Source organism: Caretta caretta, chromosome 6 (genome assembly GCF_965140235.1).
Source record: "Caretta caretta isolate rCarCar2 chromosome 6, rCarCar1.hap1, whole genome shotgun sequence".
Taxonomy (NCBI): domain Eukaryota; kingdom Metazoa; phylum Chordata; order Testudines; family Cheloniidae; genus Caretta; species Caretta caretta.
Window position 1 is genome coordinate 70,647,772 of NC_134211.1, and position 18,379 is coordinate 70,666,150.

General features: G+C 47.0%; 1 protein-coding gene across 1 annotated transcript; it reads left to right on the forward strand.

Annotated features, from left to right (window-relative positions):
* The first annotated feature begins 1,401 nt into the window (after positions 1 to 1,401).
* RHOV (ras homolog family member V) lies at positions 1,402 to 10,001 on the forward strand. Its single transcript, XM_048853879.2, has 3 exons — positions 1,402 to 1,898; positions 8,184 to 8,242; positions 8,563 to 10,001. The coding sequence occupies exons 1-3, from the start codon at positions 1,703 to 1,705 to the stop codon at positions 9,001 to 9,003; spliced, it is 696 nt and encodes a 231-aa protein (XP_048709836.1). The 5' UTR covers positions 1,402 to 1,702; the 3' UTR covers positions 9,004 to 10,001.
* The last annotated feature ends 8,378 nt before the right edge of the window (positions 10,002 to 18,379 follow it).

Consider the following 18,379-nt stretch of genomic DNA (forward strand, 5'->3'; position numbering starts at 1 on the left):
CTTCTTCTCTATTTATAAAGTGCTTAGCACATTGTGAGCACCACTGGAAAGGAATAAAAAATGCACAAATGGGAGACCAGATTGGAAAGCCCCATGCACATCCAGAGAGCTATGAAAATGTTTCCCTGCTTTTTCCAGAACGTAGCAACGGTTTCACCTGTGTTATACAAGCTGGACTCAGTTGGTTCCAAGCACAGAAAGTTACCCAATAAGACATGTGTCATGCTCTCTGTCTTTCATTTGTTTTCTGTTGCCATGCAATATTGTCCAAGGTTGCAGCTCCTGTACATCTGTGGGAATCTTTTTCAACAATCACAGACTCTCCCTGCTGGGGCCACTGCCCACTGGCATTGGGCTTCGAAGTGCATTATCACTGTTTCTTCTGAAGAAAAAAATAGTTTTGAGGGATGAGCAGGGACCTTCTTTTTGTTCTGTTTGTGCAGCACCTAGCTCAATGGGATCCTGGTCCACAACTGGGACTCCTCGGAGCTACAGTAATGCACATAATTAATAATAAGCACCAATAATAATAATAATAATAATGATGATTAGGGAATTGATAATGCATAACAGAGCCTTTCACCTGGAGGATGATGGCTGGAATCCAGCTCAGATTGGTAGTGACTGAAAGTCTGTGCCATTTGATGGCTTTTCAGCGGCCTTTGTCAGGCCAGGTCTATACTATAAACTTATGTCGATAGAACTACGTCACTCAGGGGGATGACGCACTTATACCGACCTAACCCACCTTGTAGACAGCACAATGTCAATGGGAGAGTTTCTCCCGTTGACGTAGTTACCGCCTCTCATGGAGGTGGATTAACTACACCAACGGGAGAAGCTCTCTCGTTGGCATAGGAGCGTCTTCACTAAAGACGCAGTGGTGCAGCTGCGCCTCTGCAGCGCTGTACGTGTAGACAAGCCCTAATATGCATTTGTTGGTCTCCATTTATTTCCCAATGAACAGGTGTCCACATCACAAAGCCCCACTGCATTTTGTACTAATAGGCATCCTTGTTTGAGCAGAAGGAAAGATTCTGGGGCTATAGGCTGAAATCCCCTCTCATTCTCCTTCAGAACAGGGTAAAGGCACCTGGGGAAGGCAATGTGAAAAACTTGCATTGCCACTGCTTTTGCTGTACCTGTTCTGAGCGTAGAGGACTTCACCCTGCAGGGCTGTCGGGCCACCACCTTTCACCAACACTAAAGTCACTGAAACTGTAAGTGAAAGAGAAGAAAATGTAGAGAGCAAGCAGAGAGGCTGGTGGATTCAGACGCCCATGAAGCAGAGTCAGGTTACAAGGACAGGACAGGAGGTTGGACTATGCAAATCAGGCTTTTTTTAAACCACTACAGGTGTAGAACTAAGTTAAGCAATAGTAGCTTAGTGAGAGGGAGAGAAGGTGGGACCCACAGGCCAGTGCACAGAGCTCACTGCAGCCGCTGCCTTGCCAGCTCCAAGACACTCCAAGGGATGTAGTTCCAGAGGCAAAGAAGCTTCCACCTAGGCTATAGTGGCTGAGCCACACTCATTTCCTGTCTTGCTTTACCCACTGACAGTTTCCTGAGGCTGCCGGGGGCTTTTTTAGGTTTTTGCTGGCTTTGCTTTTGTTTTAAACAGAGTTTTGCAGCTTGCCCCTCACATTCACCAAACATTTTTAGAAGGGGGAGCAGAGCTGCTCCCCTTTTTCCTGTTCAAGACATGCCCCCCCAGGAGCTGCTGGATTATTCACCTGCCCTGCGAAGAAACAGCACCCCAAGGGGCAGTGGCCCACAGCTGGGCATCAAATGTGTCCTAGTAGGTGACGGGGCTGTGGGCAAGACCAGCCTGATCATTAGCTACACAACAAATGGATACCCTGATGAGTACCAACCCACTGCCCTGGACACATTCTCAGGTAAGGGGGAATGGAATTTAAGTGCCTGTTGGGGAATCCTGCCTGACACCAGCATGCTATTGCCTTCTGGGGTTGACTTTCTTCCTTTTTTTCACTGTTACAATGGCCTTGTCAACACTAGGGTTTTTCAGACACATCTTTCCAAAGGGTGCAGTTCTACCACTCCAGTGGTAGCAACGGTGAGAGTCCTAGTATAGAGGGGCTACCAGCTACCATCAACATTTTAAGCACCACGTCATCTATCCCTGTTGGAAACCAATAAAGTCAAAGGGGGGAGGGATAGCTCAGTGGTTTGAGCATTGGCCTGCTAAATCCAGGGTTGTGAGTTCAATCCTTGAGGGGGCCATTTAGGGATCTAGGGCAAAAACTGGGGATTGGTCCTGCTTTGAGCAGGGGGTTAGGCTAGATGACCTTCTGAGGTCCCTTCCAACCCTGATAGTCTATGATTCTATGAACGTAGTGCTTAAAACCTCAGCAGCAGCCATCAGTTCCCACAGTTAACCATTGCAGGAGCTGAACCCAAACAGACTTTTTTTTTTAAAGCTTCCCTGGTGTAGACAAGGCTTGAGCATAAGCTTTGCACAGGAGGCTGTAAAGGGAAACCAGTTTTGCCTCTCACACGCAATGAGGGAGGCAACTCTCGTTCTTGGCTTGAGCCTGTGCAAAACTGTAGAAAGGAAGTTTATTCTGCTTGAGTCTGTTCCTTCAGGCCTGAAACATTGCCAAGAGACTTATCTAGGGGTTCATTGCCTTGCCTGCATCTCTCCTTATGAACAAGAGGTGGGAGGTAGAGCTGTATGGAACTCTCAGAGGGGTTATTATTGATGAATGTATTACATATTACCCATAACTGTGCTCAACTCTGGGTGAAATCCTGACCCCTCTGAAGTCAGTGGCAAAACTCCCATTGACTTCAGTAGGGTCAGGATTTCATCCTTGATCTTTCTATCGTAAGGTTTTATACTGACTCTCATCACTGTAGTATCTGAGGGCTTCATGGACATATAATTAGACAAGACTGTGCCCCAAAGATTGTAACCCTGGTCAGGATAGAGATCCAGGGAAAGGGACAGCTGTGTGGTGCTCACAGGGTATGACTACACAGCCCACAGCAGAGAGTCTCAGTGTGTTAAAATCAGCTGCCCCAGCTGGGTAGATGTCGCAACAGGGCTCTGAAGCCTACAGAGTGGGGGTGGGATTCAGAATCTTTCTAGGACGAATGTCTACACAGCTGTTTTTAGCATGGTAGCATGAAACCTGCAAACCTGAGTCTGTACACTTGATCTCTGAGACTTGCTGTGTAGATCAGTGGCTCTCAACCTTTCTAGACTACAGTACCCCTTTCAGGAGTCTCATTTGTCTGGCATACCCCAAGTTTCACCTGACTTAAAAACTACTTGCTTACAAAATCAGACATAAAAATACAAAAGTGTCACAGCATACTATTACTGAAAAATTGCTCACTTTCTACCATATAATTATAAATCAACTGGAATATAAATATTGTACTTACATTTCAGTGTATAGTATATAGAGTAGTATAAACAAATCATCTATGTGAAATTTTAGTTTGTACTGACTTCGCTAGTGCTTTTTATGTAGCTTGTTGTAAAACTAGGCAAATATCTAGATGAGCTAATGTACCGCCCTGGAAGACCTCTGTGTATCCCCACTGTGTACACCACTGGTGTAGATATACTTTCACTGGTGTTCTTATGTCACTGGTTAGGATTGGGATGCAGGGAGACAGGTGACCGTATGGGTTCCTAAGGGGTTTACTGCTCTGGTTATGTACCTATTTAAGATTAAAATACTGGGGGAAAGACAGCTGTGTGAAAACGCTTGGAAATTCATGGCCCGGTTCTGTTCCTGTTGTGATGACAGAGATAGGGAGAGGGAGACATCTGTGTGTAAAGCTTTGGAATTTTATTGCTCTGGTTGTATAGCCGGTTAGGGCAGAGATACAGGGCAAGAGACAGCTGTGTGGAAGTCAGTCTCCTCTGATTTCTTGCCCTTGCTCTGGGGAAAGGGAGACTGGAACCTGGGGTTTACCCCCAATGAAAAAACGGCATAATTAAAGAGCACATAAGTAAACACTGTCTGCTAAAAGTTTGCTTTGCATATTAAAAGATATGGGTGTTTGCTGTCTGGAGATAGCTCTGCTGATCCCTTCATGGCTCCTGAAGGGACAGGAGAGTAAATAACATTCTGGTGATACGTTAACACCCCACTAACTCTTGCCTTCTCCTGGACTTTGAGCAGTCACTTTAACTAATGGTAAAAGAAAAGGAGTACTAGTGGCACCTTAGAGACTAACCAATTTATTTGAGCATAAGCTTTCGTGAGCTACAGCTCACTTCATCGGATGCATTCGATGAAGCGAGCTGTAGCTCACGAAAGCTTATGCTCAAATAAATTGGTTAGTCTCTAAGGTGCCACTAGTATTCCTTTTCTTTTTGTGAATACAGACTAACACAGCTGCTACTCTGAAACCTTTAACTTATGCTGTAGCTTCACACATTCAGCTCTCCAGCTACAAGCCCAGCCTGTGTCTGTGTTATGGGGTTAAGAAAGTTTCCTTCCTTTTCTAATAGGTCTTGGGTAACATTTTCAAAAGTGCCTAAATCCCATTTTCAAACGGGACTATGGCATTAAGGAGCCTAACTCCCAGTGACTCTGAATAAGGCTTAGGCTCCTGAGTAACTAGTTCGCTTTTGATATTGGGGCTCCTAAGTCACTTTGGCCTGGGGTACATTCAAAGGTAGGTCAACATAGCTACATTGGTGAGAGTGTGCAAAAATCCACACCTCGGACTGATGTAGCTATGCCAACCCAACCCCCACTGTAGACGGAAGAACGCTTCCTTGGATAAAGCTGCCATTGTTTGGGGAGGTGGTGTTGCTACACCAGTGTAAAACCCTCTTCCACTGTAGGCTGTGTCTATACTATGGGGCTACGCCAGTATAGTCTCCCTCATGTAGACATACCCTTAGGCACTTTGGAAAATCTTACCCCTTTGTCTATATTGCTTGCTTTTACATCAGTGGTGCAAGCCTTAGTGGAGACAGGGCTCAGACATGTTTAATGGTAACCTGCAAAAGATTTCTTTTTTAAAATTGGGCTTGTGCCTTTTTTGGTACTTTATAATGACTAAATATGGGTTGAAAGGGTTTAAAAAAAAAAAAAAAAGAATAATTCTGCTTCTTTTTGCCTTTAGAAATACCAGAAATGTGTACTGTTAGTTCTCCAGACCCTTAACTGATGGGGGAAGGGATGTTCGCTTCTTTAGTATGACGTCCTCTCTCCAAAATGCTCGTTAGCATTGGCAGTGAATAATGAAAAAATGAAGAGTTTAAAGAGTCTGACTAAAAATCCATTCCCCTCTCAATGGCTGAGCTTCAAAAACTATTAACTTCTAACGTAGAAAACAAGCAGAAACAAAACCTTTAAAAAACATTTCAGGTCTCCTTTATCCATTGTAAAGAAACACAAAAGGGCACCAGGCCAATTGCGATTCCTTTGCAGGTCAGCTCAAAACTAAAGGCTCAGCTGGGATCCAGATCTGGGTTTCACATACCTCCAAGGCTGAGGGCTGCTCAGCCCTGAGTTGTTGCTTTTTTGTTCAGATGCCCCTCTAGTTCAGTCACAGTTGTGAAGAGGTATGGGAGACCTGCTGGTCTGCACTGGGCCCTACTGGCTTCCCCCAGAGAACTACTGGAAAGAACCAACCAACATTCTGCTGTTCCAGGGTGCAGGGGAATTTTAGAAAATGGTCTGAGGTGCCATCATTCCCTTGGGTCTCTGAAGAAATGCCACCCGGGTAATTGTCCGTTCTCATTCTGCTCCCTCAACGCTACCATGTTCAGCGTTGGGGAGAGGGACAGGGGGTTGCCATCATTCACAACAATTATGTGTTATAGTTTTTCTGTATCAGCATCTTCTGAAGGGGCCCATCGCTAAGGAATGATCCAGAAAGGAGGAGGCAGCACTAGCTCAAGGGATCTTGCTGCTCTCTGCAATACGGACATGGCTGTTCTCAGCCCACAGTCAGTCCCACGCTGAACAGTCACTGGTGGCCTGAGCATCCACAGCTCTTATTGAACTCAAAGGGAACGGCAGGTGCTCATCACCTTTGAAAACCAGGCCTTCACCATATTGCTGCTAACTTCAGTAGTCACCTGTTCTGCCTACCTGGAAGAGCCCGCCAGCTATAGGATATAGGAAAATGGAAGAATTCCCACCCTTCCCATTTATGAATACAGATTTGGCTTGAACCAGAATCCATCCTCAGAACACCCCTGAACTTTAAGGAAGTTCCTTTCTGGATCCCAACTGCACAGTTTAGGCCCATCTTTATAATGGGCCTGAAAGGGAAACCCAAATTCCACCAGGCTTTGGGCAAGTGTGGGTTTGGAACTGGATCTGGATCCAAACTGGATCTAATTTGGATCCAGTCCCGGAGCACCCATGGAGTTGGCACCTACGTAGCTAGGTTGATCTACCTTTTAAGCATAGACCGGGGCTCAGATTCCCAGCCGTTCTTTAGATCTGGAACAGGTTACTCTTCCTCCTCTGGGACTAAGATATGGTAATACCACTCAACTGTTTTCCAGCCACAAGGAAGCAATGGCTTTCACATATGCTGGCAGGAGAGGCAGTGCACCCTTGTGTGCCTCCCTCCCTCGTTCTTTGTGTGTGGGTGTCTTAATTTCAGTTCATCTTCTCTCTCTCTCTCTTTCTCTTTCACAGTTTTCTGTCAGTAAGCAGAATCATTCTTCTCCCCAAGGGCTTTTATGACCCCACTGACAATGAGGTCAGTTGTTTCTGCCACTTCACTCACCAGCTAAGAACTTGAAGAATAATACAAGATTCAGTTTGCTTCTTTAAAATAACAAAACCCGCTCCCCTCCCCATCCCACCAGAGCCAATGACACATCAGAAATACTGCTAGGTGGTGTCAAGTGCTCACCATTGTCACCTTAGCACAGGATGTCTCCCTTCCTTCAGCAGACAAGTGCTATTTTGACATGCTGTCAAGACTTTAATGCAATTCCCAGCCCCTACCCTTTCCTCCAGCCATTCTCTGTGGAGTCTGAAATGCTCAGAAGTCTAACAACTTTGCTTTGAATTTCCATGGGCGGGAAACAGGACCTGACTGTGAGACGGCTAAGGTTGATGACACCATGTTAAAGCTTCCTGCACTTTTGGAATAATGTGGGTGCAAAAATTGCATACATAATTCACCACTGGTGGTAGAAATGGTGACAACTGTAGTGTAGTGTAGGCAACACAGTGGTAAAAACATCTGAGGCCGCTGGAGTTTTCTAGTGGCGGCAAGGCCTCAGAGTGCAGATAGGCCATGAAAGGGCCTTCCAGAAGAACTACATCACATTCCTTTTCCTTTAAGCACCTTTGCTTTAAAACAGCGTTTTATGTTCTTGGCTTTCTACAGCTGGGGCAATATTAAAAGAGAGCATCTCTGAGAAGGTTTTTCTTGAAATGCCAAATCTTTGCCCTGGATGAGAAGGTGGGGTCCTGGCCAGCCCCAGGGAGGGTGATCTAAGGATATGTCTATACAACCCAACTCAGGCTCATGGGACTCATGAGGGCTGCAGAGCTGTTTAATTGCAGTGTAGATGTTCGGGCTCGGGCTGGAGCCCAGACTCTAGGACTCTGTGGGGTGGGAGAGTCTGAGAGCTCAGACTGAAGCCCAAGCCTGAAAGTCTACACCACAATTAAACAGGCCTCCAGCCCAAGCTCTGAGTCAGCTGGCACCGGCCATCCATGGGTATCTAATTGCACTATAGACATACCCAAGTAGTCACAGAGTGCAAAAAACTAGGAATCAGTCCCTAAAGTGCAAGATTCCATGTATCCCTAACTGATCTTTTGGGGATGTGGGAGAAGACTGTCAAATTATTGCTAGGACACTGTTTGACTAAAAGGCCAGTCCTACCGAAGGTCTTTGTGTAGTAATGCCCTGGAAGGACTCCCTCAAGGTGTCAAAGCAACCAAAGAGACTGTCCCCAGAAAAGCTGGTGCAGGTTTCCCAAAGTGCTTGCTAGGACAGGGTTTGGGTGTTTTAGTGAGGACTGGGTAGATAGCCAGACAGGGTGGACACATGCAATAAAACTGAGAGTCACTTTACCACTGAGTCAGGGCATTCATTCCAAGAGCTCCCCAGGGACACAAAACAGAGTTGGAGAGAGGAACGTGCGTGTGTGTGTGTGTCTGTCTCAAAGGCAGCAAGTCTGTACTCATCCTCTCTGTCTCTCTGTGTTGCAGTGCAGGTTCTGGTGGATGGAGCCCCGGTTCGGATCCAGCTCTGGGACACAGCTGGACAGGTGAGACCAGTCAAAAGGGAATCAGCAGTTTTGGTTCTGACTAGTCTGTGGGACAGGTGCTATTAGCAGGGTTTGTGGGGAGGGCAGTGTACAGCTGGGAAAGAGGGACACATTCAGTAAAGACACTAATTAAACAGAATGTGACAAGGACTCTTGTCCCTGAAACTCAGCCTTCCAGAATGACGTGGAAGTGGCATGAAGGGGACATTGTGCCCTGTCTCTGAGATGCTGCTAGCATATTCATCGTGTGAAGGAGTCACTCCAGTATCACACTGTTGGAGTTCAGTCCAATGATCTTCTCTCTCATTTTTCTCCTGCAGGAGGACTTTGATTGCCTCCGATCACTTTGTTACCCTGACACTGATGTCTTCCTTGTCTGCTTCAGTGTGGTGAACCCCAACTCCTTCCAAAACATTACTGAGAAATGGATCCCTGAGATACGGACTCACAACCCCCAGGCGCCAGTGCTCCTGGTGGGGACACAGGCTGACCTGCGGGATGATGTCAATGTCCTCATCAACCTGGACCGCTACCGTGGGAGGCCTGTGCCCAAGCTTCAGGCTGAAGGCCTGGCAGAGAAAATCCGGGCACAGACCTACGTGGAGTGCTCAGCACTGACCCAAAAGAACCTGAAAGAAGTATTTGACACAGCCATTGTCAGTGCAGTGGAGCACAAAGCCCAGCAGGAAAAGAAGATGACAGCCAAAGGGATCAAAACCCTCTCCAAGTGTCGTTGGAAGAAGTTCTTCTGCTTTGTCTGAAGCTGGTTTGGCAAAAACACCTCATGCCAGTGCTGATCCCACACCTTCTTGGAGAGCCATGTGACTGCACCTATGGCTCCTGCGAGGAGAGTGCTGTGAGCTGTTGAGGCTTGGAGTCCTGGCACTTGCTGGGTTGTGGTCACAGGCCTGGGAGACATGAAATGGACTTCCATTGCACCAGGTTACCAAATGGTCCTTCTAGCTTTAAGCATCTGGTGGACATGCCTGTGGTGTCCCAGATCAATGGGAGCCTTTGAATATATTCAGACTTGGTCCTAAAGAAAAAGCAGGTTCACTATGCCCAGTATGACCAGTTTCATTTCTGAAACCCAACTAAAACTTCCAAAATCCTGTTCCAGCATAATCTAACTCTGGTGTAAACCTTTTGATGGATTCTGGAGAGCTGGCTCTATTCTGGCCGTTCTAAAGTCTTGGTTGGGAAGAGGGAGGGGGTAATTAATGGAGACTACTGTGTGGTCTGATAGGGACTGCTCAGTTTTTAAAAGTAGGACTTAAATGCTTCCCCTCTAGTTCTGATCACTAAAAGGGGGTGGGGGAAGAGTGTCATCAAGATGTGATAGAGCAGTGCTCGTGGGTTTGTAAAGATACCTTACCATGTGGGAAAGGGCTTACCTATGAGGCATATCCTGGGAAGAGACCAGTGGCTGTCTGAGGGAAAGCACACTGCAAGCTGCAGTCATCCTTGAAGCAAAACATCGCCTAAAGAGGGCTCCATGGTACAGAGGGTGACTGTGCTACAGCCACATGCTCAGAAGTGATCACTCCTTTTGGGTGCCCACTTTGAGACACCTTTGTGCCTGATGTTGAGAGGTGCTGAGGCGTGGGACTGCTGGGCCTTAGCACCTCTGGACATCAGGCAAAAAGGTAACGCTGTGACCGTGAGGGGTTGATAATGCAACAGGGAAGTGCAGTGGTGTTGAGGGAGAGAAGGAAAAGCATGTGATAGAAGGAAGAGAGAGATGTGGAGTGAAGCCGAGAAGGAAGGAGAGGGGGGAAGGTGAGGAATGAAGGAAAGGGTAAAGAGAAGGGAAGGGAGGAAAGAGGGGAAGGGGAAAGGGAAGGAAGAAAAGTTATTCCACTATCATACTTGTAGGATTTGGCTCACGATGAAAACTCTAGTGAGCTTGCTTTTTAAAATATTTTTGTCCCTCAGTTTCAAAATTCAGGAGAAAGTAGTGGGGGGACAGGATGGACAGTTCCTCTTGTTCAAATAAAACCATCAGTTTAGGTGCTGTACGGCAGAACAGGAGAGAATCGAGTTCCCCTTGTATTGTTCAAACCTTGAGGCTGCAGGCTGAGAATTGAGGGCCCAGGGCTCTCCTCTCTGTTCTCAGGAGTTACAGCTTGATCCACTGAGGTCAGAAACAAAAGAAACCCTTAAAGATCCTGCCATAGGAAGACACCCACTCTGTCTGCTCCATGCCCTTGCAGCGAAGGAGCCCACTTTGTCTGTGAGTCTGTTCCCTATGATCCTGAGAGCAGGGTCAGTTTCCCAATGCGATTACGTACCCTTCCTATTACTGAGCTTATCTCCAGTTCTAAAAAAATTTCCACAGAGACATTTCAATCTAGTTTACAAGGTAGAGAACATCATAGGCCTGTCATGCAATGCTTTGGAGAGTCAGGGGGTGCTCTGCACCTGACAGTCAACCATGCCTTTGGACACTCTCTCTGAGATAACATGAGGCCAGGGGATACATTTGGGGGTTGTTTATACACACACCCCTTGTCTAGGCTGACTATAAAAACCACAGCATTCAACATGGGTGGCCAGAATGTGACCCATAGTTTAAATACCACTCAGATGACAGTTACCTTCATCTTTAACACAGAGGTGCAGTCCACTAAGAGTAGAGCCCCAAGTATGCAGTGCAGCCAGGTAAGATGGAGCATTGCATGTAGAGACTTGTAGTCTCCACTGGCTGTATCCCTGTATTAAAGCTGACCATAGCTGCAATTGTTCCCTTTTGTGCAAACTGGGTGTGGCCCTTCTGAAATGTTACTGAGTTCAGCTGGATCCAGTCATACAGGGCCAAACTATGGAGAACACAGATCAGTAATTAGAACTGAAGAGAGGTGTCCTGGGTTATTTTGCCATTATACAACCATGGGCAGGGTACTGTCAGTTGAATATCACTTTCAGCCATAGATATATTACTGCATTTCTTTCCTAGCTGTGTAGGACAGCGCTTCTGTGTAACTAGTTCAGCTTCCAGGTTGGGTCTTTGTGCATTTCCATAATGTAAGAACAAACCCGGAGACGGGGCCGATAAGGAGAACACCCCCTGAGCCTGAGGAGGGGTGAAAGCACCTACAGGAGCTCATTGGGAGTGCTGGACTTCCCTGGTTCCCCAGTGCAGAGTGAGTGCTGTGGAGAGCTGGTATTGCCCTTCAGTAGCTCTGTACGGACAATGGGGTTGCTTTGTCCCAGGAAAGAAGCTGCACTCAGAGCTGCTTTTGTCCACTGTTCACCATGTCTAATGTTTGTTCAAATAAAATGGTCTTATTTGAGAGTGACTGAAGTTTGTGTTCATAATTTCACTGGTGGCAAGAAGCCTGAGGCCTTCTGCGGGTAATGGGAATGTTCTACTGGATAGCCGCCCTCAGAACAGAGCTATGTCCCCTTGTGAGGGGGTGTCCATCCCACATAGAAAGGGGGTGAAGGTGGCCACATAGGCCTATTAACTCCATAGGCTGCACCTGGAGGAAGAAGAGCCAGGGAGCAGGGAATTGATTGCAAGCAGGTTCAGCTGGGCAGGAATAGATGGGGCCTATAAAGCAAGGAAGCTGGCACTAGACAGGGGCTGCTAGTGGGAAGGACAATCACTTCCTGGGAAAAGAGAGGCAGGTTTGGTGTTCGTATTCCTAGGGAAGCTAAGAGTGGTAGGAAGCATCCCAGGAAAGGAGTAGTAAGGGCTGAAAAAGTGAAGCCCAGAACTGCTGGATTGAGGGTCCCTGGAGTGGAACCTAGAGTAGAGGGTAGGCCTGGGTTCTCCTACCAGCCACTGGAGTGGCACCTGAGGCAGTGAATGGGAACGCTGCCTAGGACAGTGGAAGGAAAGACTTTGATTTCCCCTTTCAGGGTATAACACATAAGGTGACCTAACAGCAGGGCTGAGTCACAAAGAGGCTGCAGCAGCTCATGGAGTAAGAGAGACTGCAGACCCAGAGAGACAGGTGGAGGACAGCATGCAACCATGGGAATGGATGTTGACCTGATGAGCTAATCTCCAGAGTGGCCAGGAGGAGGTGCCAAACTATTGGTGAGTGGAGCACCCCATCCCACCCTTTTTCTGCCCTCTGTTCCCCAGCCCAATTTTTGTTAGCATTGCTCATTATCCCTTCCTCAGTCCCAGTCCAATTCACTTCTTTAACTTAACTGCCAGTAGATTAGTTTGGGGTGGGGAATCTCCCAAGAGCTCCTAGTCACCTGAGATTCTTCCTTCCACCCTCAAAGGCCAGTCCTGGTGAATACTCCTCTGGGTAAGAAGGGCTGGTAGTGACACAAGAAGCAAGCTAGTCTCATCAGCCATGACTCAGCAGCAGCTCCTTAAGAATGCTGCCTTTGCAGCACTCTCAACACAGGGCGAGACGCTTAGATCCTCTCAGGGTAACAATGTTTCAGTGTAACAGCCGTGTTAGTCTGTATTCGCAAAAAGAAAAGGAGTACTTGTGGCACCTTAGAGACTAACCAATTTATTTGAGCATAAGCTTTCGTGAGCTACAGCTCACTTCATCGGATGCATACTATGGACGGTGTAGAAGATCTTTTTATATACACACAAAGCATGAAAAAAAATACCTCCTCCCACCCCACTCTCCTGCTGGTAATAGCTTATCTAAAGTGATCACTCTCCTGTGTGATCACTTTAGATAAGCTATTACCAGCAGGAGAGTGGGGTGGGAGGAGGTATTTTTTTTCATGCTTTGTGTGTATATAAAAAGATCTTCTACACCGTCCATAGTATGCATCCAATGAAGTGAGCTGTAGCTCACGAAAGCTTATGCTCAAATAAATTGGTTAGTCTCTAAGGTGCCACAAGTACCCCTTTTCTTTTAGGGTAACAATGTGTTGCTCTGGCATCAAGCTAGCCTCATTCCTACTAGCTCAGTTAGTATTTAAATGCTGACTGAGTGGTCTGTGCTGGCCAAGGCACAAAGGAAGATGTAGTCCCTGTCCCAAAGATCTTAGTTTATTAGAACCACAGTTGTTTAAACCATTCCAATCAAAATCTTGGGGCCTCCCAACCACTCTGAGGGTGGGGGAGAGACAGAATCCAGCAGAAGGGTTGGGGACTAAGCGGGAAGAAACAAGCTGGAGGACGGAGGCTGCTGAAAAGATGAATCTGAGGGAGGAAGAGGGTTCCTGCTGAAAGGCTCTCTGATTATGACCTTTCTTCCAAGCATGGGAGGCAGGCTCATTCACTGACTGCAATCTGCCACTTGCTGGATCTGCTTGAGTTAGAATATGTGAGGGTTGCAGGGGGGGTGTTAAACGCTCTCAGCTCAATGCAACAACCTATGGGGTCAGCGCTTGGCTCTGCTATTTCCCACAAGACTGCCTCATCTTCTTAATAAGACCTACAGAGATCGTGGAGGGATCTTTGACTGGAAGTAACAGTGAAGTGTGAATGAGCTCATGGAGTGATTCATTACAAAGCACCTCCTCTGTCATGTGCACAGCAAGTGTGCTAAAACTCAAGGAAATGTCAACAATGAACAATCCTGAACTAACAGGGGGAAGGCTGTTTTTTATTGCATGCAGTGTTGTGTCAATGATTTGCAATAGACCAGTGCCATCTACCCCTTAACTACAGGGAGCAAGCTCATCCTCAGTGCCTTGAAGCCTCACCCACATGGACCCTGTCTATGCTTCATATTTAGGGCCCTACCAAATTCACAGCCATGAAAAACAAGTCACAGACCGGATTTCATGGTGTCTGTGCTTTTACCTTATTGTACAGATTTCACAAGGGAGACCAGCATTCCTGAAATGGGCGGGTCCTGACCAAAAGGGAGTTGCAGGGGGTCACAAGGCTATTTTAGGGTGTTGCCGTATCGCCACCCTTATTTCTGCACTGCCTTCAGAGCTGGGTGGCCAGAGAGCAATGGCTGTTGGCTGGGTACCCAGCTCTGAATACACCAGCAGCGGTGCAGAAGTGAGTGGCAATAACATACCTTGGCATGCTTATGTCTGCGCTGCTGCCTTCAGAGCTGGACAGGCAGGGAGTGGCAGCTGCTGACTGAGGGCCCGGCTTGGCAGGTAGCAGCACAGAAGTAAGGATGGCATGGAATGTTATTGCCACTCTTTATTTCTGTGCCGCTTCTGATGGCGACTCTGCCTTCTGAGCTGGGCTCCCTGCCAGCAGCCGCCGCTCTCCAGCTGCCCAGCTCCGGAGGCAGCTCAGCCCCAGCAGCAGCACAGAAGTAACAGTAGCGGTACTGCAACCATCCCCTACAATAACCTTGCAAACCCCCCCCACCCCCCCAACTCCTTTTTGGGTCAGGACCCCTACAATTACAACACTGACATTTCAGATTGAAATAGGTGACATTTACAGTTTTTAAAAATCCTATGACTCTGAAATTGACCAAAATGGACTGTGAATTTGGTAGGGCCCTATTCATAGCGACAGACTCAGTTCAACCTGCCAGCCCTTTGGCTCTGGCACAGTTAAAGCTCCTGCAGGGCAGCTCTACCCAGAGTTTAACTGTGTCTCTAGATCACTCTAACAACTTGGCTGCAGTTACAACACCCTTGGACTATAGGTGGAATGATGAGAGAAGTTACTGTTGCTCAGGTTTGAATACAAATCGCCCTCTTCAGGTTGGGTTTTATTGCAGGAGATCTAGCCTGACCCCAGATTGATACTAGCTGGGCATAGTCCTCCAGCTGCATTCTTTCCATGTGATTTTAATGCAGTTTAAGGCCAGAAGGGATCAGCATGATCCTCCAGTGTGACCTCCTGCATAACCTCTTTTTTTTTTCTTTATAAGAAGAAAACTCAAAAGAAAAAGGGTACAAGCTATATCCTGTAGCTCCTGTTTCCCCACAGTGGACTCTACTCAGCACAGCCCATGTGGCCCTGCTTATACTCTGCATATTTTTCAAGATCTTTTTTCCCCCACCTCCAATGCTAACATCTCATCAACTCTGGTGGTATGAGCAACGTTGGGAGCATTAGAGGCTGCCAGCTGCAGATGGTACCAAATAGTGTAACCTGGCTCAGAGCAGGTGTTTAAGTCCCTGGTGGCAGCCACCAGCTTGTGTACACTAGAGCTAGCTCTGGTGGAGCTGAACTCTACTTTCTCAATGGTGGGAAATTTTCCCTAGTTTAGAGAGGGCCCTTTTGTCTCTCTCCTTTCAAACTAACACACCCTAATAGGCTTAGCTGTGCCTAATTAGCTCCCAGCTGGCAGGGCCTCTGTAAGCTGCCTCTGAACCCTGGCTGGAAATTACCACCCAAATTACAAAACATTGTCTGTTTCAGCACAGCCACCTCCTATAGCCTGGTGTGGCAAGGCCTTGGGGGTCCCTTCCAACAAAATTGTACACCCTGTTAGTGTAAACAGGACCTAATCGCATGTAAGACAATTGTTTGAACCCTATCTGACAGAGCCAGTGCTAGGCATAAGCAGACTAAGCAATTGCTTGGGGGCCCTCTATTAATTATTAGTATGGGTTGGGGGGAGGGCAAAAATATTCCTGCTTACTGCCCCAAGGGGTTAGCACTGGCACTGCTAGCAGGGAACTACGAAGTTGTGATAGGTCCAGTAACACAGCAGAATTTATAATGCATCTGAGACAACTAGGGACAAAACTGTATTAATCGTTACAACCTTGCTTAAATGAAGTTGTTACCAACAGGGTTCATAGTGGTTTCCCTGACCAGTGACTAGTTATTCCCCAGACCCTCTTTACAATGATATAAGTCTGTTAAAACACTATGGCTATGTCTACACTACAGACTTGACGGCAGCACAGCTGTACCGCTGCAGCTGCCCCGCTGTAAGTTCTCCTGTGTGGCTGCTCTATGCCAAGGGTAGAGAGCTCTCCCACCAGCATAATTAAACTACCCCTCCCCTGCAACAAGCAGCAGTAGCTATATCTGTGGGAAAGCGTCTCCCGCCAATATAGTGCTATTCACACAGGCACTTTTGTCCGCAAAACTTATCTGTCAGGCTGTGGGGTTTTTTTTCCACATTCTGACCAATAAAAGTGCTAGTGTAGACAAAGCCTATGCTATAGACTATGGGTCTATGTATTACAGAGTGGCTAGTATAGTTTTATAACAGTTACAAGAATGAAATCCCTGGTCAGACAAACTGCACTAGAATGCTGTTTGCAATATCTTATTTAAGATACAGTCTGTAGCATGGCTCTGATCCTGTAGCAAGAAGCAAAGAGCTGCCCCATCCTGTACCTGGGCCTACTGAAACCTGCTGACTCATCTACACTAGAGGCAAGCCCTGAGCCCTCTGTGTTCAACAAGAGTTCCCATGATATAAATATGATATTGTACTTGTGAAGACCTATTGCACAAGAAAGGGGGAGATGATTCAACCTCTCCCTTAGACAGGTTCCTTCTGCTACCAGATCATGTGATGTCAGTTCCCAGGGTGACGTGATGCCCTTTCCTTTCGGAGGGCTGCCCTGCTTAGTGTCCAAACAGGCCTAACTTGTTCTGGAAGGGCAGGGTGAGATACGGACCCTCTCCTCCTTTACCCCACCGCTGCCCCAGGGCTGTGTTGTGCTCTGAAATACATGGGTTTCTTCTCACACAGAGATGCATCAGGTGCAGGAAATTTGGCTCAGAAACAAGTTTCACCACAAGTCACTGAGCCAGGGTTTTCTTTCCCATGAGATAATCCTGGGCAGGGCAGACAATCTATTAAAATTAAAATACAATGAAAATAAATGGCTTCCCACGGGTTAGCGTAAATCTCCCTTTCTTGTTTTCTCAGGTAGCCAGCCAGGGTTTTGTGAAACAGGCTCAAGGTTAGTGCCACAGAAGGTAACCCTGTGGTCTCAGGAACTACTTAAACACTATTAGCACTCTGTGCTATAACCGATTTATAGCCCATTGGTTCCGACATGCTCTGAATTCAGTGGCTCTGATTTTGCTCTTGCTTTCACTAAGTGGCGTCATTGGAATGACACCCTTTCAAATCTAGAATAAATGAGAGCAGAGACAGGTCTAGTAGAAAGAATTATAAATATTACCTCACCCACCTAGGCTTTGTCTTTTATTAGACCAACTTCTGTTGGTGAAAGACAAATTTGAGCTCCACAGAGCTCTTCTTCAGAGCTCTGGGGGAAGAAGAGCCAAACTGGTCCAATAAAAGATATTACCTCACCCACCTTGTCACGCTCCTCACCCAGGACCAACATGGCTACAACAACACTGCAAACAGTAATAAATGCAGGTTTATTTTCTGTCCCATGTTACAACTCCCCTGAACATAGTGCTATTATATTATTACTTGGGCCTGCTTTGAGTGCAGGGACCTAGACTAGATGACCTACCCTTCTATGATTCTGTGCTACTGAGGGCAGAATTTGGCCCACATTGTCTAACTGCTCTCTTTTGCCCTATGCATGCTTTTGTCATCTTACATCAAGTATGGCTATAGAGGAGCCTGATATAGATATGATTCTTTTTGCCAAAGATTTCACGGCATTGCTGCCAATGGTCCACTCACCTGTGGTGGCAGAGCACTAGTGTAGACAAGGCTCCAGGCAGCCACTGTTATTTTAATCAGTGTGTTGTCTAATCTTGCTCAAAGCAGGTCTACACAACGCAGGGGCCACTGGCACCTTAATCTAAATGGAAGCCTCCATGTTTTCTAGTACCCCAGCAATGAACTGCTGGTGGCAATGGTGTTAAATCTTACAGACATAAGAATAGTACAGACAGGTCACTGAGTGGAAAAGGCCAAGATTTTATTCCCCTAGGATAGGGTGGGACTTCCAGGGCTGGATTCCACTGGCCCAACTGCCTGAGAATGCCAAACAGCATGAACCTGGAGACTGAATTCCCTTCTCACCCCAGGAGAAAAGTCAGTCCTGAAGTGCTGTGCTGGGCCCCTGTGTGGAAGCCAGGCTTTCATGAATAGTGAGACTGGGCTCCTCTCTGGAGAGGGTGATCCCTGCAAGGCCTGGTGGGAACTCTTCTCTATACCTTTGGAAGAAGTCTTTGAATGAAGACAATATTGCAGAGCACACGATAGTCCCCTGCCAAGAGCAGTTAACAAAGTGGCAGGGAAGTTGTCACCCTCTGTGTCTCTGCACACCGGAAGCTGCAGCTGGCTGTAAAAATGTGGGTCTGTGGACCTTTGCAGGAACTGCATGAGA

Coding starts and splice junctions, on each gene's coding strand:
- RHOV (XM_048853879.2), top strand. CDS start 1,703: ATGCCCCCCCAGGAGCTGCTGGATTATTCACCTGCCCTGCGAAGAAAC. Junction 1,899..8,183: donor TGCCCTGGACACATTCTCAG/GTAAGGGGGAAT, acceptor TCTGTGTTGCAG/TGCAGGTTCTGGTGGATGGA. Junction 8,243..8,562: donor TCTGGGACACAGCTGGACAG/GTGAGACCAGTC, acceptor TTTCTCCTGCAG/GAGGACTTTGATTGCCTCCG.